Raw genomic sequence first — 24,695 nt, 5'->3', positions numbered from 1 at the left:
TTTTTGTGGCATTCATTGTTCTTAGTCTCAGATGTAGATTAACCTGTGCCCCCCTCTCTCCTCTAGAATGACTCTTCTCATGGTGATTATATGCAAAGTAACGAGGCCAGTTTAATAGAACAAGCCCCAATACCTCATGATGGTCTTACTGTGACACCTCACAGAACCCAGCGAGAAGGTATGTTGTATTTTTCCTAAACTGTAAACCGTCTGTACACAGGATTGCAGAGTGCTACTGGTGCTGACTAATTCACCCCCTTGCCCCTTTGTGGAGTACAGAACTCTGTGGGTCCTGGGTTTGGCTCAAATGCTGGTCCTCTCGCTTCCTTGAGTCTGCGTCTGGGCTCCAACTCCGCAGCCCCCTGGCCCGTCCCAGCCCACACTTACTCGATTCTGCCTTTCTTAAATCAGGCTGCATACTTCTGGAGGGCAAAGACTTTAACCTCCCTCCAAAGTATTAGTACAGTGCTTTAGCTGTAGAATGTGCTCAAGGTCTGCTGGAAAAGTCAATTTTACTGAAGTGCACTGTAAGAGAGAAGAGATTTCTTACAAGCACATGCTTCCTGCAGTGATGCAGTTTTCAAGAGGTCTGGGTGGGGGAGTGAAAGGACATTGCCACCTGAAGAGAAACAGGTTCACATGTTCTCTTCCCTTTACATCTGGGGGTCCGTTAACCTGCTGAGGGAAAATTTGGGAAGGGTGAAAGATAGGCGGTAAGCATCATACTCAGTTATAACAGCTTTGAATTGATGTCTTTCTGTTTCCTTTTAGTTCCGATAATAATCCTTTTCATGTAATGCATTTTTCTTCACAGAGGAAAAATAGATGTGAATGTTTAAGGTTTAGAAAACGTTTACATAATTAACTGCTTCTGTTCGAGATTACTGAATCTTGAACGGTAATCTGGAATCCTGCCTGGTCTGCTTCAGCCAGGCTCAGTGAAGCAGAGTTTGGGTTTACAGTGAAGGTCCATTGTGGTTTTTTGTCATTTTTCTTCTTTAAGATAGTTAAAAAAAAATAAAAAGACTACATCAAAATGATACTAATTAACTGTAAGGTGGTACTTATAGATGGTTTTTCCTATATCTTTAACTTTTAACAAATGTCCATAGTCCATGCTCTGCAGTTCTTTGAGAGTTGCAGGGCCGCGCATTATCAGCCATCCCTCACCCCATGCCTTCTGTCTCCCTCGCCTCGATTCTGATAGATCACAGCAGGTAGAAGTGAAATGGAGCCGGAGCCACAGCCATGCTACTGTGCCACACTGCTCTGCGGCCCCCTCTCTCAGCCTGCTTTCAGAAGTAAAGCTGCTTCATATTTTGGAACATTGATTAGTTCAGATCATTTTTATTTAATAGCACCATCCTTCACCTAATTGAATACAGCAGCTTTTGGAAACAGCAGGCCCCTCCCCTCCTCCAGCCTTCATCATACGCAGCAGTGCTGAGCCACTGCAGGCTTCTCACCCCACCTGGCGTCTGCGGTTGTTTCGTCTCCATCCTCAACGTTCTCATCCACCAAGGGAAACTGGCCCAGAAGGAGGCCACCAAACACTAGACATTTGGAAAGTTAACACAAAATTCTGGTAATGGTGTCTCCTAATGTCTGTTTATCAGCAGATTTCTGTAGTCTTATGATTCCTGCTTTCTCAGTGCCCACCTTCTGTGATCTATAGCAATCTTACTTCTTCCTGCACACTTTTGTTCCTTTGTATATTCTACTTCACCTGTTTTAACTTCTTCCTTTAAGGCAAAGTGAGTCCTTCCCTTTTCTTTTCCATCTCCTGTCCCCTGTGACTCGAGCGGTGACCTTGTGTTGAGTCCCTTTCCTAACTTCTTCCCTGTGACCTTTATCATCTTCATTACGATTTCTTCTACTTACACCTGAACAACAAATTTTTTTTTCCTTAAGTCCTTATATTATGCTTAGTAGACTGGCTCTTTTCACTTTGTAAAGAGATTTACTTGCTAAGGTGGTAACTTCTATTGAAGGATGTATGAAATGAGGACTTTGGGGATTTGCACTTTGACTTACTTCATGAGTGAGCTGATCATCTTATCTAGTTCAGTTCAGTGTAATTGTTCTTAAGTCACCAGTGTAATTTATGACCACTATTGTATAATAAATTGTGAGAAGTTTTACTACAGTGAACCATCATAATTCATTATAATGTTAAGTTGTGTTACCATTGTATGATATTAAGGGTCACACTTGAGGGAAACAGTTTTTAAATTCTGAATTGGAAAGAAGTCTTTATCGCTTTCCTATTACTTTTGAAGAGTTCCCCACCTCATTTAAGAATTTTTTCTAGTTTATACCTAATCTGCCTAAATAACTGAAAGACTCTAAAGTGTTGTATTTGTGGTAACAGTTTTGAAGATTCCTCTAGATAAGCAATCTTCACTGCAGGCACCTCTTATTATTTATCTTTGGTGCTTAGCAGAGTGCTTGAAACGACTTTAGGCACTCAGCATACTCATAGATGTAGAAAGAAATTACTTGATGGATGGACAGCACATTGTTGTGCTTCTGGGGTTTTTGGTTTTATTCCATGATTAAGGCCAGTAGTAAAGATGAAGATAAATAGCTTAACCATTTGGCTGTGTCAGGTTGAATAACTGAAATGTGTATCTAGTCTCTGTAGAACAAGTCAGCATGTTTTCTTTCTTTCAGCTGTACACATTGAGAAGATAATGTTGAAAGGAGTCCAGAGAAAAAGGGCTGACAAATATTGGGAGTACACCTTCAAAGTAAGCTACTCTCACCCAAAAAAGATACCTCACACTGTGTTCACTGATCTTTTGGAAGGAATGAAAATTAATCTTTGGAAAAACTAAATGGCAGGTTTGCTAACTTAAGAAAAGCTGTGCACATATCTGTGTTTGTCTTAATTAAGGGGATGTGCTGTTTCCAGTATATACTGCATGGTTTGCCCAGTTTAAAAGATGTATCACATTAAGATTGCTCTGCCAGTTTGATTAAAAAGAAATAAGAGCCTTAGATTTAAGGCGTAAACAAACCTTTAGAAAGTGAAAGTAACCACTCAGCAGTGTTGAGCGTCCGGAAGACAGGCGTAGCCTTCCGTGGCGGTCTTCCCCGGTGTCTCTTCTCTTCCTCCGAGGCTGCTGTTTCCTGGCCCTCGTTGCCTGCTCTGGTCTCTGGTTGCTCTGCTGCCCTTCTGTCTGTCACACGGTGTCTGACTGAGCGCAGAGCCCAGCGCGGTCGGTCCCCGTGGCTCCTCTCTGCCTGTGGCCTGTGCTGTGGACCCTCGCCCGCATCTCCCTCCTCCCTGCCGGCCGCACCGGCCAGCGCTGCTCTTCAGGCGGGCCGCCTGCGTTGCAGCTGCAGGGCAGAGGCGTCTCTGTGCGCCCGCCCCTCACTTCCTTTTGGAGGAGCTGCCCGCAAGACGTCAGCGGCCCTGCCTCACGAAGTCACTTCTGATCCTGCAGCAGAAGGTCTTTTCCTTCATCCCGGGTGTACTGCCATCATCCCTTTCCCAGGTTCTTGTACTTGGGTTACATGGTATTTCTTTCCAGAAGGCTGTCATCTCCGAGAGAGCAGGAGTCATCATCCTCTGCATCTCACCGTGTCTGACTGGCCTTGTTTTGTTGAATAAGTTTTGGGACTAGCTTCTGCCTTCTGTAGAAGTATCCTCAGTTTTCAAGTTTTAAGTCCTTATCTTCACATCTCATCTACCTTCTGTAACATTTGACACCAGCCATTCTGCACTCTTTACTCAGCTAGTCCAGCTCTCCTTGCATTGCTGGAGCTCTTAGCTCGTTCATTCCTTAAGGCCTTTGTGTTCTCTGGCTCTGAACCATCTATCGGCCCCAGATTGAGCCCCCCGCTCAGGTCGTTCTTGGCGCCTGTCTCACGTGCTGCTCGCAGCCCCTGCTCCGTGCCTAGTGCACTGTCTGTGGAGCCCTGGTCACTGACAGAATCTCTCTGCTCATGGGCTCTGGTCTGACTCCTGCACTGGGCTCTGACCTCAGCCCACAGAGACTTCATTGTCTTGTCCCCTCCGTATCCTTTCATAAACAGTGTCTGATACCAGTAGCTGCTCAACGACCATTTGAATAATTAGAAGTCATTTAAAAGTTTGCCCCCTTAATAAGGATATTTGTTTGAGGGTTGCTGGGTAAAATGCTGAAGGTATTGTTAAGTATTTGGTTAATTGTGGCATGAGTAGTTGCTAAGGCTTATGTGTTACATAGTTCAAGTATTTACTCAGCTCAGATAATTGTAAAGTAGAAATTATTAGTGGGCCACCATTGAGTCCACTGAATTAAAAGTATCCTAGAAGTAGGTAGGTAATCAATTTTAGTTGTGGCTCTTCTGCTTGCTTAGAGTTTGAATCTGTCAATTAGCCTTTTTGAGTTTTAGTTTCTCCATCTGCAAATGGAAGTAGTCATATCTGCCTCATCCACCTTCATAGGACTTTAAAGCATTAAGATAAAGATGATGAAATCTTTTCCTAAACTATAAATTCCCATAAAAGCACAATACAGCACTACCAAAGAGGGGCAGTGAACCCGGTATTTCTCTTAAGAATGTGTATTTAATAAGTTTCAGGAGATAGAATTTTTCTTTTTCTTGGGGCTTATATATCTGTACTCTCCAAGTGTCATTTTAGAGTCCTACAACTTCTCCAAAAGGAATGTAAGACATTTCCCTTTCTGAAAAATTACTAAAATGTAGGCACATTTATAGAAGACAGCTTGTTTTGAAAACCATGCAATTTGAAAGGAGTTACTAAAATTTTTAAGTAACATGTCAATATACAGTTAATTTTAACAATTTTGAAGAAATTATGATAACAGATTATATTTGTAATTTGTTGATACTGATAAAATTTAAGTAAGGTCATCTGTTTTACACATGGCTTTTTTCCAGTCAGTTCTTGCCTGAAAAATAACTGTATAGTATGTGTTGTTGTTTTTTTTTCTTTTTAAATCAGGTAAATTGGTCTGATCTTTCAGTCACAACAGTAACAAAAACCCACCAAGAACTACAGGAATTTCTACTGAAGGTAAAAATACAGATTCTACTGTTAAAATGATTTTGATATAATACAGAGAATCCAAAAACTTTAGCACCAAAGTAAACACCAGGAATATTAAAACATGTATGTAGAGGTTGACTTACAACTATTCATGAACATTAGCTGTAGAAAATGTCATATTATTCTAAGCATAGATTTTCTTACGTTATATTGCTAATATAAGGAATTGAAGGCTTTCCACATTAAAAAAAAAAAAAAAGGAACCTTATCATTCCTAGCTTCTTGGTGAGACGTATGTTGTTGGTGGCGATGTGCCCAGCACCCAACAAGGTCTCTGCTCTGGGTTTCCTAAGCTTTGACTGTTCTTTTTCTTGACAGATTTCATTTTTTAGTAATACAACTTCTCTAAAGCTTAGATTTTTTTAAAAAATATATATATATATATATAATTATTAGTCCCAAATAGCTTATCCTTCAGAATCACAGTAATTAATGACCCCTGTTTAGCCAACATTTGAATATAGTGTTTTTTATGTAAGACCAGTGCCTTATCAAGTTATATGAAGTAAGTGGCAACATAATGTACTTCTAGGAACGAATTTCCTATTATAAAATATCCTTTCAAGTTTACCATATGTCTTTTTTTTAACTGTTTACCTTCCTTTTAAAATCCTCTGCAAAATATAAGAGTAAAAACTGTTCCCTTCACAACCTGTGCTCCCTAACACTAACCTTTGCGGAGGCTGATGGAGGGCACTTGAGTTTGCTGAGACGTGCAGGAGAGCGGTCGGGCCTTCCAGCCCCTTTTCGGGTTCAGTGGCCGCCTCCCCGCTGCTCCGTGGCAGCTGCGTCTCGCACCTGTGTTATTCCTCCGCCCCAGAAGCGCGGCTCCATGGAGGCCAGGTGTAGGTTTCCTCCTCGGTGCTGTGTTCACAGCGCCAGACACAGTACTTAGGACACAGTCGGAGTTCGAACTGTGTGTTGACTGCACGAATGAACTAGTAATTCATGAGAAGAGTTACAAAAACTAAATCGTTGCGAGGTTTTGTAGATGGTTATCCATCAGGCCTCAGTGTTTTTAAAGAAGAGCTTCTAGCACACTGAGCTCGGCCAGGGCTGAGCTGGGGCTCCAGAGGGTGGGGACTGTTTGTGTAAACCTTGGGGTTTTGCCCCGTCGTTCCCACCTAGCTCTTCACTGGGAGTGTAGCATTGGCAATCTGAGGTGGCCTGAGGTTCACGTGTGAAACAGGAGCCACAGAGGTGGTAACTACAAAGACAGGCCATACTTTGCAGAATGCCATATGAGCTCTGGGAAATGCTCCATTTAACTGAAGCTCCTCGCTGTGGGTGTCCGGGAGCGGGAGGGAAGCGGGGTGAGCGCTGCGGGTCCCCACCCCACCCCCTGCCCCAACCCCGCGGGGATGCCCCCGGGGACCCTGCCCTGCTCGGCGGCTGCTCCAGGCTGCGGCCCTGTATCGGGAAGGTCTAGAAGGGGAACGGCTTTGGGGTGATGTCTGAGCAGGAGGCACTTACGTTCCTTTTATGCCCCTGGTTTGTGCCCCCAGTGAGTGAGAGACGTTTTTGTTTCCTAGCTTCCCAAGGAGTTGTCTTCGGAGACATTTGACAAGACCATCCTCCGAGCCCTGAATCAGGGCTCGCTGAAGAGAGAGGAGCGGCGGCACCCTGACCTGGAGCCCGTGCTGAGGTGAGGTCTGCGCACCGCGCGCTCCCGAGGGGGGGGTCTGCGCGCCTAGGGCTCCTGAGGCGCGCTCCCGAGGCGAGGTCTGCGCGCACCCAGGGCACCTCAGGCTGCACGTGGCCGGCCGGGGCTGAGAACCCGGGCAACATCTCTGCAAAAGTTATATTAAAGAAGTGATTTTTTCTTATACTTCCCTTTAAAAACACCCTTGGTGGTTTTGTGAGGCTAGGCTGTGGTCTCAGGACCATAAATCGGATTCGGGACACTGAATCCAGTTTGTGGGCTTTGGGTTAGTGTCACCGTCATTCATGCCGTTAAGAAATGCAGCAGTTGTAAAGGAGGGGGAAGTCGAAAGAGGGAGGAAATGAGTGTGTAAGTGAGGGAGGAAAGTGTGTAAAGAGGGAGGAAATGAGTGTGTAAGTGAGGCGGCGATGGGGCCCGTACAGGGCCTGGGGTCTGCGTTCCCTTCCGCCTGCGCTGTGGATTAGGAAGATGATGGTGTGGTAGGGAAACGTGCATTTGGGGTTGGATGACGTCGTCATGTCAGATGCAATCTTGTTTTTTTTAATTGCACGAGTAGTTGATGGCCACTTTGTGTCCTGTTTGGGTGTAATTGCTCTCTTGTGGCCCTGCAGCAGTGAATCTGACGAGCCTGTATGCTGATTACAAGTCCCTGCCTTGTACTCAACATGACTGTACTTCTGACCAATTAGTTGGTTTGTAAACATAACTGGATAAATAGAAGCCTTTGGATTTTAATCCCCAGCCTTTGGTAGTGTGTTCAGACCTGGAAGTTTAGATGAGCGCCATACTAGGCGTCTGTTTCTCGCCCATCTCTCCATTTCCCCCTTTGTCTTCCTGTCCAATGTTTACCTCCACATTTTGAGTTCCAATAAGAAGTTTTGTCTAATGCATAAGGACGCTTCGGTCCATAAGGGTCAGCTCTTGGTATGGTATTTGATAATTTTGTAACTAATCAGAATGGTAGGTCTGAAACCTTGGGGAGTCAATAAGAACTAAAGTTTTGAATGAGCACTTAAAGTATTCAAAAGCAATGAAAAGGGATTTGTATGTTGAGCAGGGTGACAGTTAATGTGTGTGTACTACTTGAGTATCATAACCTTGAAGAATGTTGAAATTTCCTAAGAGGAAATTGGAGCCAAAAGGCCACATGCCTTGTTTAGGGTGATTGAGCTTGTAAGTGACTGAGCTGGTGTTCACATCCCAAGTAGACTTTCCATCAGCTTTCCGTCAGACTGCGCTGTAACTCTGCCCCTTTTGTAGGGAGGACCTCCACTTGGAATCCCCTAATGACATTAACAGAACACGAGGAAAGCTGTTTTTAAAGATAACAGCTTAGACTCATGGTGTGATGCATACCGAGGTGACTCATCAGCCACGCGTGCCTGAGTCTGCAGCAGTACTTGTGACCAGCCTAGCGGCGTCTTGTAGCTTCCGGAACTCCCGCGCTCCGAACTTCCCGGTGTCTGTATTTTCAGGGGGTGGGACAGTTCCTTCATGGAACTGTGAAGAAGGGTGAAGAACCTGTAGTTGTTTTTCTGAGCAGAAAGGTGACTGCTAATAATACGTGTTGGGTCAGAATTGAAACCTTATCAGTAGATTATATAAAGTTGAAAATAAGCCTGTTTATTAGATTCTTGTAGATAAGTCTTTTATTCATTTCCTCCTATGGGGAATACATTAGCAAACACATATTCTTTTTCTTAGGAAAATAGTTTTTGTACCTGAATTAAACTGCCGCGTGGTTTGTTTACCATCTCACCTATCTTGTGGGTTTATTGCATGAAATTAACCAGTCTCTTTTCTTTTTACATGCAGGCAGCTATTTTCAACTTCATCACAAGCTTTTCTACAGAGTCAGAGAGTACACAGCTTTTTTCAGTCCATATCATCTGACCCTCTGCACAGCCTCAGTAAGTGTCTCTGCTCCTCCATATAAGTCTGACATTTTTCTGGCCTGGATTTCTTGCTGTACCATGCCTCCCTGTATATGGGATTGCCATTTTAGTTAAGGTCAAGTGGCATACAAATTAGAAACATTGGTAGTTTTTAGTGAATTTTCACTGCAGTTTTAAAGAAAGTAACTTATAAAAGCTAATGTCACAAAACAGTAATGATCTGTATGTGAAAAAATGTATAAAAGAGTGGATATATGTGTATGTATAACTGATTCACTTTGCTGTACAGCAAAAACTAACAGCTAAATCAGCTGTACTGTAATGAAAATTTTAAAAGAAAAAACGCTAACATCACAAAACAGGGGCCAAATATCTCAAACCCATGGGCCTTCTGGATCCTCAGGCCCCTTGATAGACCTGACTCACAGGTGGCCAAGACACTCTAGTGCAGCCTGGATGATGGATAACCTCTGACCTCTGCCCCTATTCCCATAAGGACCTCCCCAGCCTCCCAGGCTGGAAGCTCGGGCCTTACCCTCTTCACGTTTCCCCTTCATATCTAGTCGTTTAAGGACCAAGCCATGCCAGACAGAGGACGTCTTCCTTCTTACCTTCTCACCAGTCTCATTGCCAGGCCTGTTTTTCATGCACAGACTGTACAAAGTCTCACTTCTCTCCGACTCTAGTTTCTCGCTCCACTGTAACCTGCCCCAGGATTGTCTTGGGGATCAGTTTGTTAATCCTCTTGTTATTGTTCAGTCATTAAGTTGTGTCCAGCTCTGTGACACCGTGGACTGCAGCACACTAGGCTCCCCTGTCTTTCACTGTCTCCTGGAGTTTGCTCAAATTCATATCCATTGAGTCAGTGACGCTGTCTAACCATCTCATCCTCTGTTGTCCCCTTCTCCTTTTGCCTTCAATCTTTCCCAGCATCAGAGTCTTCCATGAGTCAGCTCTTTGCACCAGGTGGCCAAAGTACTGGAGCTTCCATCCACCCTCTATTCAGAGCGTTAAACACCTGCTGTGAGGCTCAGGCCCTGTCCTGAGCATCCTTGAGCCTCCTCTCCCTGGCTTAAAGGGTTGGCAGCCACTCGGTACACCTGGCCATTTCCTATTCCAGGGTCTTGCTCTTTTGCACCCTTTTGTCACAGTCTGTTAAGATCACACCTGTTTTTTGGGACCCAACTGGAATAACCACCTCACAAGGATATTTCCTGCCTCCTTGTACGTTCCTGTGGTCTGGTTCGCCCTCACGTTTCAGCATTCATCACAGTCTGCTTTGCGTTTGGTTTTGTACACATCTATCTCAGCTGCCTTTTCTAACAAATATTTTGCCAGTAACATCAAAATAGTCAGTGCTTTCTTCTTGAACCAAGTGTGATTTTTTTAAATGAATATCTATAAATAGCATCTGTTTAGTTCTGAAGAAGCATTGAAGCCTGAAGTTAAGCTTTTAATTCAGATTTTAGCAAGGCTGCCTAGGAAAATGTGCTCAAGTGAGTAGTACACACATAAATAAGAGGAAACTCATCTGGAGAGTTCGGCAGTTTGTAAATTACATGAGCAATGTTAAAGAGGCTGGTGGATTTTTAAGATCTCAAATTGTATGAAATCAAGATAGTGTATTAAAAGACATGTTTTGAAATCGTGGAAAATCTCAAGTTATTTCACCAAAGAACATATTGTTGGCAAAGTTCATGTTGCAGCCACTCGTTTAAGAAAGGGCTTCTCTAGTAGCTCAGACAGTAAAGCATTCACCTGCAATGCAAGAGACCTAGGTTCGATCCCTGGGTTGGGAAGATCCCCTGGAGAAGGAAATGACAACCACTCTAGGATTCTTGCCTAGAGAATTTCATGGACAGAGGAGCCTGGCGGGCTACAGTCTGTGGGGTTGTACAGAGTCAGACATGACTGAGTGACTAACACACACACTTCTAAGAAACAACAGTTCCATACTCCTCCTGCCTCCCTGCAATAGCAATATTCCACATTCTGACATCCAAGAAAACAGATGTTAGACACCCAAATGACTTAAAATGGTAACCTCTGCAAGCCCACTGCTCTGTCTGTAACGGAGAAGCGATCCGTCTCGTACAGTGTGTTCCGAGGGCCTGGGCTGGCCCATGAGCGCTGAGCACGTGTCTGGAGGAGGAGCAGGAGCGGGAGATGTTGTGCGCTGCTGCGGCAGCCTGATGTCACCGCACTGTCCTGTCATTCATAAAAAGGGCACGAAACTGACACAGCACAGACACTTAGAAGCGCCAGCCAGTCCATCTCCTCATTGTGCACCGGGCACACGGGCAGGCAGACTCGCCCAGTTGCTCCAGTCCTGTGACTTCTAGGGGGAGAGCTGGCTGCGTGGCTCAGGGCCCCCACTCCCAGCCTGATGCTCTGTGCCAGGTCTCCTTGCTTTCTTCAGAGTCCCAACTACTGGAGACGCTCTCTGTACCATTAACTCCACCTCTCAGCTTCTGTGGGAGAAAAGTAATCATTACACTGGTATATCTCACTATGATAACTTCCCTGAAAGTTAATGATATTTAATACTTCCTGCAGATAACTTACAGTCCTCTCTGAAGACCTCCAAGATACTAGAACACTTGAAAGAAGACAGCTCGGAAGCATCAAGTCAAGAAGAAGGTAAGCGTTGATTCCCTGGGATGAGTCATTCTGCACAGTGTTGTTGCAGGGGAAGGTAAACAGGCCGTCAGCACAGACCGAGGATCCGAGAGACAGATGTGTGGGGACTTAGTGTGTGAAAGGTGGTGTTTCAGAGAACCGTGAAAGTGTGTGTGAGCAGTGGTACCGGCTGGCTTTCCAGTCGGGAAAAATTATATAATTAGATCCCTACTTCTGTCGCCCACAGAATGTTTCAAGTGAATAGCACATTATATGTAACATATGTAAACTTAATGTAAAATATAAAACTTGAGTTTTCAAAGGTTAGTACTCTGGGACAAGAAGGCTTTCCAGACAAGACAGAGCAGCATGGCCATAGGGGAGATCTTTCTGTTCTAAGTTAAAGCTTAACATGTGACAGAAAGCCACACTGAAGACATTTGCAGGGTATTTACAGGTGAAGACTCCAGCCAGGACTATACAGTCTTCAAAAGTCCTTGAGAAAATCAGTCTGGTCAACAACAAAGGGAAAGATAAAAATAGGCAATTCACAGAAGAACCTTGAATGGTTCCGCCCCCTGAGTAGTCCAGAAAATGCAAATGAAAAACAATGAGAAGTTTTTCTCATTGTCATCTCATTATCATCACAGAGATATCCAGAGATATCCAGATTTCATACCCATCAGACTGGCAGACCTTTTTCAAGTTTGGGAATTATCAAGGATATGAAGTAAGGGGAATTCTTACCACTGTCAATGGAGTTTAAATGGGTGCAAGTGTTTTGGACAGAACTCGACGCTGTCGTGCAGCGGGAGGCGGTCCCTGCCACTCCCCAGCATTTCTGCGTCTGTGAACATGGTTGCCCGTGGGCTCAGGGGCCAGGACTCGAGCCGTCCCGGCAGGCTGTGGGGGAACGGCAGAGCCCTGAATGTGACCCGAACGTTTCAAATGTTGATAAAGTTATGAATAGATTGAGGCACGTTCATGCTGGGTGGCAGTTAAAATAAAGGATATTTAGAGTATACTCAACCATGTGGCACCACTGTGTGTGTGAATGCACGGATGGGTGGTTAAACACGCGCGCCTCAGCTAACCTCTGGGGGGAGGGACTGGATGCAATGGAGGGAGGCATGTAATTGTTCCCGGATGTTTCCTTTCTTAATAAGAAGAGGAAAATACAGAGATATCCAGGAGGTGGGTACATGGGTGTTGGTTTTATTAATATGTATTTTTATGATATATGAGACACTTCATTTGTCTTAATGGTTAAAAAAAAAAAGGCCTGAAATTCAATGTTGTGGTTTTACAGTTTAATGCTTATATTCAACTTTTGTAGTTTTGGACAAATTTGATCTGCTGTTAGGTGGAACGTGTTTGAGAGGCTATTTAAGGACGTTCGTCACTGACTGTGTCTTTGGAAATTGTCTCTTTGAGGCATTTTCCGTGAGCTTGGAAGCGCTCTGGGTGGTCTGTGAACACTGCCACGGTCATAAATCAGCTGTGGGCTCCGTTTGCATTTCGCAGAAGGGTGTGGTGTAATGATTGTTTTTTCCTCCACTCCAGATGTGTTACAGCACACTGCGATCCACAAGAAGCACGCTGGCAGAGGCCCGCTTGTGCAGTAGGTATCTCTCTCCCAAACCCTGAAGGCGCTGTGTGCTTGTGAATCACTGTCCTGTGTACTTACTGAGATTCAGTTACCATTCTGCCATTTGACTGCTTGCTCGTTATTTGTATCAGCTTTAGCTCACTCTCCTTGCTTTCGGGTGGTTTTTTTTGTCGTGCTCTTCTCTTGTATCAGCCACGATGGTTGTGCATGCGCTGTTTCTCAATGCTTGCGGTGGTTACCTGAGGTTTTGTTCTGCGTTGGCAGCTTATGAAGGCCTGACCCCAGTTGTGCTTGTACCACCTCCCACGTGAGGACCTTCATCACTGTCTTCACTTACCTCCTCCTAGCTTACAGACTGTGTCTGTCATGTGTCTTAATTCTCTTTTAAACCTCATGAAGCCTTTTTTTCATTCATCATTTAGATACTACCATTCCATTGTTCTTCATTCCTTCCAGTGTGTCTGAGCATCCTTCTAACTAAAGAACACTTGAGAATCTCCTATTTCATTGTGTGCCAGTGATGAGTTCACTTTGTTTTTCTCAAGAAGAAATGTCCCTCTTGCCTTCCTTTTTGAAAGACACTTCGCAGATAGGACGTAGGACTGCAGGCGGGTCGTCACTTCCTGCAGCTCCGAGCGCCTGGGTCACCGTCTCCAGGACTGTGCTTTTGGTCCCTCACTTCATCTCCTCTCAGCCCGGTTTGATTTCTGCCTCAAAGCACTTAAAATCATCTGTGTGACTTCCGACCCTCTCCCACAGCCGCAGTCCTCTCCAGGCTCCCGCCACGAGCCTGTTGGCTCTTGGCCCAGGGTTCTGTGTGGGTGCTCTGGGCCTGTGTGGCCCTGGAACCGGCCAGCTCAGAGCGGGAAGTTCCTTCGCCCAGGGCTGTGCCCTCACTGGTGGGGAGCTCCGGTTCCTGCCCCTGGGGAGGTAGCTGTGGGAGTCCCAGGGGGCTTGAGCCTCTGTAGCTCGTGGCGGCGGCCCCAGTGACAGCACCACAGGCTGGCGTCTCCTCCTCCCATCTGACTTGCCCCTCTCCTTCCTTGCTCCTGCTTCCCAGATGCCCGGCCATGTCAACCACGTCACCCAGACTCTGCTTCTAGGGGGAGCTCAAGACCGCAGGTAGCCATTGTCTCCATCCTGTTACTCTCTGAAGGTTAGGGTGCTTCTCCAAACCCAGACTGTGTGTTTGAATTTTCCCATTGTCTGGTTTTCAGCAGTTCCCTGTGATGAGTTTGCAGCTTTCTTTGAGTGAGCCCCTCCTCTGTGGCCCTGGGCGCCCACAGGCCAGGCTTTCCGCCACATCGTGCGTGCTCTCTCAAGCTTCTTCTGCTGCTACATTTTTCCCCTTTCCATGCCCCAGTCTATTTTCTCATGACCAGATTTCCTCTTCACTGAGTTTTTTCATCTGTTTCCATCCATTGAATTCCTGCTGCTAAGTCGCTTCAGTCATGTCCGACTCTGTGCGACCCCACAGACGGCAGCCCACCAGGGTCCCCCGTCCCTGGGATTCTCCAGGCAAGAACACTGGAGTGGGTTGCCATTTCCTTCTCCAGTGCATGAAAGTGAAAAGTGAAAGTGAAGTCGCTCAGTCGTGCCCGACTCTTAGCGACCCCATGGACTGCAGCCTACCAGGCTCCTCTGTCCATGGATTTTCCAGGCAAGAGTACTGGAGTGGGGTGCCATTGTCTTTCCTAATTTATTTTATAGTTCTAGAATTTAAATTTGATTCCTTTTTCTATTTTCCAGTATTCCTCCAAAGTTCTGTCATCCTGTAGCTCTTGACCAGTGTTGAGCACTGTTAGTTTAGAGTCCGTGTCTGGTAATTCTCTGGGTTCTCTCTGAGTCTGTTTCTGTGGCCTGTTCCTCTTGATTTCCAGTCACATTATGCTGTCCCTTCCCTTGCCTTAGACACACACAGTCCATAGCGATTGTCTCAAGATCGGGGTTAGTACCCCGGCTGTGAGCCATGTGGAATGAGTCCAGAGACAGACTGTGCCTTTGTCAAGCTCCTCAGAGACAGGCATTAATTAATAAGTAGGTAAGAATGCTATGTACTGGCTTATTTTCATAGTTTACTTTTTTCCTTAGAGCTATTGCAAGGCATTCTATAAAAAACTAACGTACTGAAGAAAGGGTTGCCATCGCTTCTTCACTATATGCTCAGTAGTTGGGATTTCTGAGGACAGAGCTTCACACTGGCACAAACTCTTTCTTTTGCTAGCACTGTCGGTGCAGGTTGTTCCCCGGTGGACGCGCTCCCCGTGCAGTATGCTGAGCAGAATGGGGTCATGGATTGGAGGAAGCCAACCTGTGCCACCGTTCAGCACCAGGAGCAGTGTGTGGCCTTAGTCGACCAGGTACGGGGGTTGTTTTGTCTTCCGCCATGCTGATCAGGCGGTGTTACTGCATGTGAGTCAAGTTCCTTAAGCACTGTGAGGTCTGCTAGTGTATCTGGTAAGAAGAAATGAAGGAACATTTCAATGTAAGACTTTGAAGTTAATTGGTATACATGACCTAAGCTCCTCTGGGACCTGAAGAAGTGTATTTATATCAGTTTTATTACTCAGAAATACTAATACATTTTATTGTGATGATGCCGGAAATGATTCACTAGGGATACACCGTTATGCCACGTTTTTTGCTTTGAAAGAATTACTCACGTTTTGGTCCCTGTCTCGCTGTGGAGATGTGAGCTCTGAAAAGTCTCTTCCCTCGTGACTTGTTGGGCCAGTTTCCCAGCACTCCCAAACGTGATTAGGAAGTACTCGCTTTTCATTGCTGGTGTAGTCGGAGAGCCGCGTGCTCCCCAGTGAGTTTAGGGCCGTGGACTGCAGGTACAGGGGCGGTGCTTAGTGGGCCGCTCTGGAGAGAACCACCTGCTCTAGGAAAGGGGTCTGTGTTACTGGCTAACACTCAGGTCCAGATGTGAACCTTTACTGGGATGTGTTTTATGAACTAAAGCATTAAAACATACTTTGAGAAATTGTGTTATTAAAGTCATGCTCACTGATGGCTGATTCTCAGGTCCACCTGACTGTTGTGTGTCTTCATCTGCCTCGGGGCCTCTACCTTTTCTTCTTAGAGTCAACACAATCGTGTGTTCTACCGACATGAACTTGAGAAGACTAGTAAACCTGTAGCAAATACCAGTTACTTGATTGTATTTTTTTAGTGACAAAAAGAAAACAATCCATTTTATTAATAAAAGCAAAATACAGAATAGGTATTTTTCTCATGATTAAGTATTTGTCAGAAAATATGCAAATTTTAGTGGACCAAGTAGGTAACTTCAAAAAAGATACAAAATAAAAATGTGTTAGAATACACAACTGGGGTTGTGTCATTTTAGTGTCTTGTATCAGAATACGAGGATGCCTCCTTGAGTATGGCCGTGCTTTGGTCCAGTTACTTTTTTATTCTTTTCCGTAGCATTCAACTGAAAAACGAAGTTTATCTTCGATAAGTAAGAAGAAAGGAAAGCCACAAATTGAAAAGTAGGTTTAATTTAATGTTTCTAGTAATAGAAATTGGTCAGAGAAGACAACATCTGATAATAGACCTGTTTAGTTTATGTAGTATAAATAGTATTTTTATATTAGTTTTCTCTTTATTTTTACTCTGGACTTCTTTTTTTTAGTTCTAGATAATCAACACATGTACATAATAAAAACAAGGCTGTTGTCATGTATCATATTCAGTTTGGAGGGGCACAGTTTCCAGTCCTGCACACTGAAGGGTAGATCTTGCATTCACATATACCTTACTAAACTTTTTTTTTAATTATTAAAAAAATTGAGGGGAATTTTATTAGTGTTGTACTTAATGTGTTCTCTAGGGACTGTTAAAAAAATGTTGGTAACATGTATACTTTTGGCTTAGGGAGAAAATTAAGAAAACTGACAGTAGATTGAATAGTAGAATAAATGGTATTCGAATCTCTGCTCTTCCGCACACCCACGGTGGTTCTGTGAAAGGTAAGGGAGTTTTTCTTTCAATTACACATCACCTAAATATATTTAGCAGGGTACCTATTAGAGTGGGTGTTGAGCTGTTGTGTCAAAGCCTCACACACATTTTCCCTGCATTGATGTGAGTAGTAATTTCTGAATTAACTCCATGAATACTTCAGACGTATTTAATGCAGGAAATCTGGTCTGGCCTCGGAGGTGAAGGGACGTCTGCCGCAGCTACACTCCGGCCCCTTTCCCTCCCCCTGGCAGCAGCGGTCTCGTCATGGGTTTCCTCTTCAGCTACTCCCTGCTCCAGAGCAGAGGCCACAAGACCTGAGGGGTCTATCCAGCCTCACAGAAGCCTGTACTCTTGTGTTAAAGTCATCTTAAAAAATCTTATTGACTCTTTCAAGCTTTAATGACCATCCTTTGTGGAGGTTTATGGGAATCCCAAGCTGAAGTCAAGATTTCCGGGAGAAATATCAGCAACCTCAGATATGCAGATGATACTACTCTTAGGGCAGAAAGTGAAGAGGAACTAAAGAGCATCTAGCTGAAAGTGAAAGAGGGGAGTGAAAAAGCTGGCTTGAAACTCAGCATTCAAAACGTGAGATCATGGCATCCTGTCCCATCACTTCATGGCAGACAGAAGGGGAAAAAGTGGAATCAGTGACAGGTTTTCTTTTCTTGGGCTCCAAAATCACTGCAGATGGTGACTGCAGCCATGAAATGAAAAGACACTTGCTCCTTGGGAGAAAAGCTGTGAAAAACCTAGACAGCGTATTAAAAACCAGAGACATCGCTTTGCCAGCAAAGGTCCATCTAGTCAAGGCTGTGGTTTTTCCAGTGGTCATTTATGGGTGTGAGAGCTGGACCATAAGAAGGACCTTGAGAAGACTGAGCGCTGAAGCATTGATGCTTTCAAACCATGGTGTTAGAGAAGACTCTCAAGAGTCCCTGGGACTACAGGGAGAGCAGAGAAATGTGGGGAGCCAACTCATTGGAGTAACTTTTCGTGTTGTAACACTGCAGTGTCTGAGATTCCCGTGGTGATGGCAGCTGAAAGAAGGGGGCGCTGCTGAAACAAGGGGACAGGAGTTCTCGGTGGACGACTAGAAACAGCCGCTGCCGGGACTCCCTGTCTGTTTGCTCCTGGTTCGTTCTCTGCACTGCCTTCTAAGCCACATGCTAAATCAGGTCATCTCGAGTTAAAATTCCTGTCAGGTATACGCCACCCTCATAACATCACTCTGGTCTCATATGATGTGGGAACTACATCCAAAAAGTTAGTAATGGTTTCTCCCCTTTGAGCTTCATATTTTCAGAGATGCATGTGGACTTTGATCTCAGACAGGTGTAGGTTTGCGTCTTTACCACCCCCCTAGTTTCTTAAATTTGTAAAAGAAGAATAATGTCCACCTCATCACATTGTAAGACTTAAATGTGACAACATATGAAAAGCATTTGGCTTGCATCAAGTACCAAGGTGTTCAGTCATGTAATTCCTTTTGCCTCTTATAATAAGTTAGAAGAAAACATACGCTGTCTAGGTTAAGAACTTTGGATAATCGATCAGACTCTTAATTCCTTTCTTTATTTTCAAATATTATGAAAGTACAACCTCAGGATTTTTAATTCAAAATTAACCTTATTCTATCTTTCTTGTTCTCTCTCTATGCCACTGATTCATATGTGTGTGTATATATATATTTTTTTATTTATAGAGTAAACTATAAATAAAAAATACTTTGTGAAACTGCTGTCAGGTGTAGCTGAGATGTTTGCTGACCGCAGGTTAAAGATAAAACCCTCTGTTTATTAATCCCTTTGAAATACTGAGGAATTACCTTTAAGGGTTTTTAACAGAACAAGCACACAGTTAGTAAATGTAGATGCCATATTGAAGCTGAAAATATTGGGTCCTTTGATTCATGGATTGTCCAGATTTTTAAATAACTCAGTTTGAGATAAGTGTTTGTAACTTAAAATTTAACTTCTATTTTGGGTAAAATACATTTATGTAGTTCAAAATTCTGAAGGTACAAAAGGGAACAAAATAAGTCCCCCCGTCCGCCTGTATGTTGTCTTCTCCCCGAAACAGTCAGTGCTGTTCATCATCTGTGTTTTCACAATATTTGCTTTTAAAATCTCAAGCTTTAAATCTTTCTACTAAAGAGAAGGATGCCTTACCTCACTTACAGTATGAAGAACTTTATCCGATTGCATCGCCCATGTTCTTCCACCCCATTTTTCTGTTAGCTGATTGTGGCACCAAAAATTTGGGGTTGACCTCTCAATTTATTTTAGATTATAATGATTTAAAGACCTTCATCTTCCTTTAATAACTCATTGCGGGTCTGTCGTCTGATGGGTCTAAATGGTTCTTAAGTCTGTCTAGCTTCTTTTTATCCATAAATACTAATAACTAGATTTTTATCATTAGAATAGTGGCTAGCGTAAGTTTTTTCCTCTTTGTCGTCTTAATAACGTGGCACCCTGTCCCATCACTTCATGGCAAATAGAAGGGGAAAAGTGGAATCAGGGAAAACAATAAGTAAAAAAGTTTATCAGTTCAATTCAGTTGCTCAGTTGTGTTCGACTCTTTGCAACCCCACGGACTGCAGCATGCCAGGCTTCCCTGTCCATTACCAACTCCCAGAGCTTGCTCAAACTCATGTCCATCAAGTCAGTGATGCCCTCCAACCATCTCATTCTGTCGTCCCCTTCTGTTGCTGCCTTCAATATTTCCTACCATTGGAGTCTTTTCCAGTGAATCAGTCCTTTGCATCATGTGGCCAAAGTATCAGAACTTTAGCTTCAGCATCAGTCCTTCCAAAGAATATTCAGGACTGATTTCCTTTAGGATTGACTGGTTTGATCTCCTTTCAGTCCAAGAGACTCAAGAGTCTTCTCCAACACCACAGTTCAAAAGCATCAATTCTTTGGTGCTCAGCTTTCTTTATGGTCTAACTCTCACATCCATACATGACTACTAGAAAAACCATAAGCTTTGACTAGATGGACCTTTGTTGGCAAAATAATGTCTCTGCTTTTTAATATGCTCTGTAGGTTGGTCATACCAAGCATCTTTTAATTTCATGGCTGCAGTCACCATCTGCAGTGATTTTGGAGCCCAAGAAAATAAAGTCGCTCACTGTTTCCATTGTTTCCCCATCTATTTGCCATGAAGTGATGGATCGGATGCCATGATCTTAGTCTTTTGAATGTTGAGTTTTTTATATTTCTGTTTAAAAGGGCAGTTTGTGGAATAGCCTTTGGCATAGTTAATGATCCTTACCTTCCTCACCTTCTGAATTCAGAGGATCACATTTCTTTTTTATTATAAAAATTCCAAAGAATCCACACAATTCTAAAGCACCTGGATTGTCAAAAACAGGAAATTATGTTCACTATAGATTTAGATTTATGTATGTATTTCTTTGAAAATTGCAAATTAATCTATGACAGTTGAGTGATTAAAATATTTACTAGATATATAATGTAAAGAAATTAATGGAATAAATTATTTCATTCTGAGAAATAGCTGCCTCACCTCCTTTTTTTTTTTTAAGCATTCTGAAGCTTACCTTGTGAAGTATCAAAGGCTTCACTGCATGATAGTGAGCTCACTCTACCCAAGTGGTTTGGTGGTGGTGGCGTTTTTTTTTTTATTCCCAGTCCATCATTTATTTCTGCTTAGAACTCAGGGGCTACTCAGTCTACTTCATGGGAAGCAATTTAATCTTTTCAAATATTTCAGGCATGGAAATTTTAACTGAAAGGCATTTTTGGCAGTCAGTTGTATTCTTGAGTTGTTGTTTTATTTTATTTTATTTTATTTTTTTTAAGAAAGAATTTTATAGTATACTCTGAGGAGTTTTTATTTAACTTAAGAAGCGGTTCGATGTGGTAGTATTAGGCAGACCCTACAAAGAACGTTAATTCTGATTTTTAAAGTCAATAAGATTGACTATTTTCTCTGCCTTTGTTTTACGAATGTATTTGTCAATTATTTTCAGTTAAAATTGTGTTTCAGTAATGGACTTTTACCTTGGTCAAGGGCCAGTTTTTATTACATAATTATATAAAAACTGAAAAAAAATTTACAACTGTAATTTCTGATGGTTCAGTTCAGAAATTTATTTAACTGAACAATTCTGCTTTTTATAAAATCATGTAATTTTCAGATGTGAGTTTGGATATTGGATCTGGACATGACACGTGTGGAGAGACATCTTCAGAGAGTTACAGCTCTCCTTCTAGCCCCCGACATGATGGAAGAGAGAGTTTTGAAAGTGAAGAAGAAAAAGACAGAGGTTTGCTCTTTGGAAGGGTGTGGGGGAGGCAGAGGGAAATGTGTGCTCTTAAAATCTGTCAAACAACTATTTTTATGGTACTGAAAATGTCATTATTGACTTTAAATTTAATTGGTATAACAGGTGTCTTAAAGACCATTAACTCAGCAGTTTCTAGTAATGTTGATTTTTTAAACCTGTTTCACTGGAAACGACATTAAAGAGAAAGAGTCACAACGAAATACGGAGGAGGCGTAGAAAGACTGAGAATCGCATATTGTTAGATGGACATGCAGTTTTTATGTCTTCCTGATTGACCATTTTTATCATTATAAGTATCCTTTGTCTCTAATGGCAGATTTTGTCGTAACGTCTGTTTTATCTGATGATAATACTGTAGCCACTTTAGCGCTCTCTTGGGTGTTTGCAGGATACCTCTTTTTCCATCCTTTTACCCTAAACGTTGTTTGTGTCTTTGATTCTAAAGTATGTCTCTTAAAGACATCTTATAGTTGGATGATGGTTTCTTCAAGCCATTCTGCCCATCTCTGCCATTTGGCTGACTTGTTTATGTATTTAAATTTACTGTAATTAATGATAAGGTAGGATTTATATCTGCCATTTTGTTTTCTGTATGTACTGTATCTTCAAATGCTCCTTACATGAAAGCTCAGAGTCAGCCAGAAGTAAGAACTGAGAGCCACCTTAGGTCTTTACTGTACGGGCCCACAGCCCTGCATATGAGCGTGGCCTTCTAAATTCCCAGGGATATATCCAAGCCACCTTAGGTCTTACTGGATGGGCCCACAGCCCTGTGTATGAGCATGGCCTTCTAGATTCCCAGGGATGTATCCAAGCCACCTTAGGTCTTTGCTGGACGGGCCCACAGCCCTGCGTATGAGCGTGGCCTTCTAGATTCCCAGGGATATATCTAAGCTTTTCAGAGCTTCCTGTGGACATCTCATTCTTCAGTTTTTTCTTTTAAGTTTTTTGGTCAGGCTCTTGTTAGTCCCAACTAGTAATGCTACCTCAGGCAGCCATATTGTTAAACATTTGCCACTGATGGTGACAAATGCCCCATGGGTCAGCAGTTGTTAACCTGGCAGATTCAAGCTGTTAGTCACTCAGTCGTGTCTGACTCTTTGCCGCCTCATGGACTGTAGCCCACCAGGCTCCTCTGTCCATGGGATTTCCCAGGCAAGAATGCTGGAGTGGGTTGCCCTCCCTTCTCCGGGGGGTCTTCCCCACCCAGGGACTGGACTTGGGCCTACTGCACTGCAGGTGGCTTTGTTGGTGGTAGTGGTCATAATGGGGTTTTGTTAATAAGACGTTATACTTTTCAAAGTCATCTCAGAAAAGGAAAACCTATCTCTAAATTGCTAGATGAGTCCTTCTAATGAATGTTCAGAAAACCATTTGAGATCAGTTAAAATCATGGGGCCATTTGCTATGACTTAAGATGATTTAAACAAAGCCCAGTTCATTTAGAAATTTAACTGATCATCTGAAAAATGTTAACAGCTTCTTTTGAACTTAAATATTATTTTTAACTCCTACTCATGTGAAGGTACAGATACCGATATAATGCCTTAAGTAAGTTACTAATTGAATACTTTTTGTTTTGCAGAGTTTAACAAGGAACTCCTCAGTTATTAAGGGGAGTCTATATTAGAACCATTTGTTCATAAGTTGAATCTCTTCTAATAAAAATTATTGAGTTACTAGTATTGTTGTTTACATTCTATGTCACGAAATAGGTTCTATTTAACCTTTCTCCAGGAAGCATAGTATGATTTGTTTTTAGAATTGTTTCTAAAAGTTTTAGCTTCTTAGCTGAATATAGCTAGTTACTACCTTAATAAATATAAGCATTTTAACTACATAATGCAATTCTGCTTATATTTGTGAGCAAAAAAAATGCTAAATCAGGTGCTGCATTTAATTGGATGGTCTCAGTGCATAGCGCTGCAGGGTCTGGGTTATGAGAGTTAAAACTGAACTAAATCTTGCACTTTGCCCCCTTTACACCAAAAATCAAGAAACCCAGGGGAAGTCTATATTGAATTTATTATGTTTACAAGCATAAGAGTGCGTAAGAATGATGCAGTAATAAAAAGAAATGTGGTACAGTTTTGTGTCTGCCACTTGGCTGTTCCCTTTTAGGAGGAACTGCAGTGCTCTCGTGTTTTTCTTGCTTCTTGTGTTCTAGCATTTACTTTATGACTGTAATGGTAGTTTTACATTTTCTTTCTCCCACCAAAGTATTTAAAAGGAAGACTATTCCACTCTAGGAAAACTGTCTTCCCTTCTCTATGTCTAGATGTTTAAATTAAATATAGTCTTGATTGAACTCCTTTAAATTGTATAATTTATGAGAGACAAATGTGAAGACCTCGCGTTTGGCAGGCAGTACAGCATATAAGTCAAATGAATTGCCTAAAATTGATTAAAGGTAAAAGATACCTGATCCCTTGTAATAAAGGTCTGTGTTTATACTGTGCTTCATCCAGGCGCCATTAACCTTTTGTTTCTTACCTGTCCAAGGGTTTTTTTGAGATTTAATTTTTTTAGAGCGGTTTTGGATTTACAGTGAAATTGAGAGAAAGACACAGAAATTTCCTGTGTAGCCCCTCCTCTCACACGGTATGAACATCACTGACTGGATGGCACATTTGTTTACCAAGGATGGAACCGACTTTGACACAAAACTGACTTTGACGCGTGATACGTGTAAGGGCACAGTCTTGGTGGTGTACCTTCAGTGGCTCTGGGCAGATGTGTAAGGATACAGATTCACCTTCACTACATCATACAGTGTTTCCACTGCCCTGAAAGTCCTCTGTGCTCTGCCTCCTCATCTTTCCCCCAGGGCTCCACCCCTGGCAACCACCAATCTTTTTATTGTCTCCTTGGTGTCTTGCCTTCTCCAGAATCTCCATAGTTTTCAAATAAATTCCATAGAAAGCCAAAAATTAAAAGAAGGTTAGCTCAGTAGTCAGGACACTGAGGGGGATACATTTATTGGTTTTAAAAGTCAGGGTATATTTTTAGGTATACTTAAATTTTATTTCTAGCAGGATGGACGGGAGAGGATGCTTGTGTTAACATCTGTTTACATGTTTCCCTCAGACACAGACAGCAATTCCGAGGACTCTGGAAATCCCTCGACAACCAGGTTTACAAGTTACGGTTCTGTGGGCCAGACGGTCACGGTCAAGCCACCTGTTCAAATCGCTTCCTTAGGAAACGACAGTGCAGACCTTTTGGAAGATCCCTTAAGCTCAGCCAAGTATCAGCATATTTCTTTCATGCCAACTCTACACTGTGTCATGCACAATGGTGCCCAGAAGTCTGAGGTCGTGGTGCCTCCGCCCAAGTCTGCTGATGGCAAGACGATCGGGATGCTGGTCCCCGGCCCTGTGGCGCTCTCCGCCCTCCGGGAGCCTGCGGACCCCGCGCCCCTGGGCGCGCTTGGGCCAGCGGCGTCCGCCGGGGACTCGGAGAAGCCACTGGAGCTGCTGGCGGCCCCGCTGCCACTGCCCTCCGGCTTCCTCCCGCACGGCGGCGGCCCCGCGCTGCACCTCACCATCCAGAGGCTG

The 24,695-nt window shown here is 43.3% G+C and overlaps 1 protein-coding gene across 1 annotated transcript in view; it reads left to right on the top strand.

Moving 5' to 3' along the window:
• ZCCHC2 (zinc finger, CCHC domain containing 2) overlaps positions 1–24,695 on the top strand; it is a 50,968-nt gene that overhangs the window by 23,764 nt on the left and 2,509 nt on the right. The window contains exons 2-13 of the mRNA XM_010854817.1: positions 67–178; positions 2,674–2,750; positions 4,958–5,029; positions 6,595–6,707; positions 8,541–8,635; positions 11,177–11,260; positions 12,803–12,860; positions 15,073–15,208; positions 16,281–16,345; positions 16,731–16,825; positions 20,989–21,117; positions 24,226–24,691. Of these exons, the coding sequence (XP_010853119.1) occupies positions 91–178; positions 2,674–2,750; positions 4,958–5,029; positions 6,595–6,707; positions 8,541–8,635; positions 11,177–11,260; positions 12,803–12,860; positions 15,073–15,208; positions 16,281–16,345; positions 16,731–16,825; positions 20,989–21,117; positions 24,226–24,691 (1,478 nt within the window). The 5' untranslated portion in view covers positions 67–90. The remainder of the gene's footprint in view (positions 1–66; positions 179–2,673; positions 2,751–4,957; positions 5,030–6,594; positions 6,708–8,540; positions 8,636–11,176; positions 11,261–12,802; positions 12,861–15,072; positions 15,209–16,280; positions 16,346–16,730; positions 16,826–20,988; positions 21,118–24,225; positions 24,692–24,695) is intronic.

The sequence above is a fragment of the Bison bison genome, unplaced genomic scaffold, assembly GCF_000754665.1.
Source record: "Bison bison bison isolate TAMUID 2011002044 unplaced genomic scaffold, Bison_UMD1.0 scf7180017864349, whole genome shotgun sequence".
Lineage (NCBI taxonomy): Eukaryota > Metazoa > Chordata > Mammalia > Artiodactyla > Bovidae > Bison > Bison bison.
This window is presented reverse-complemented; position numbering and strand designations above follow the sequence as displayed.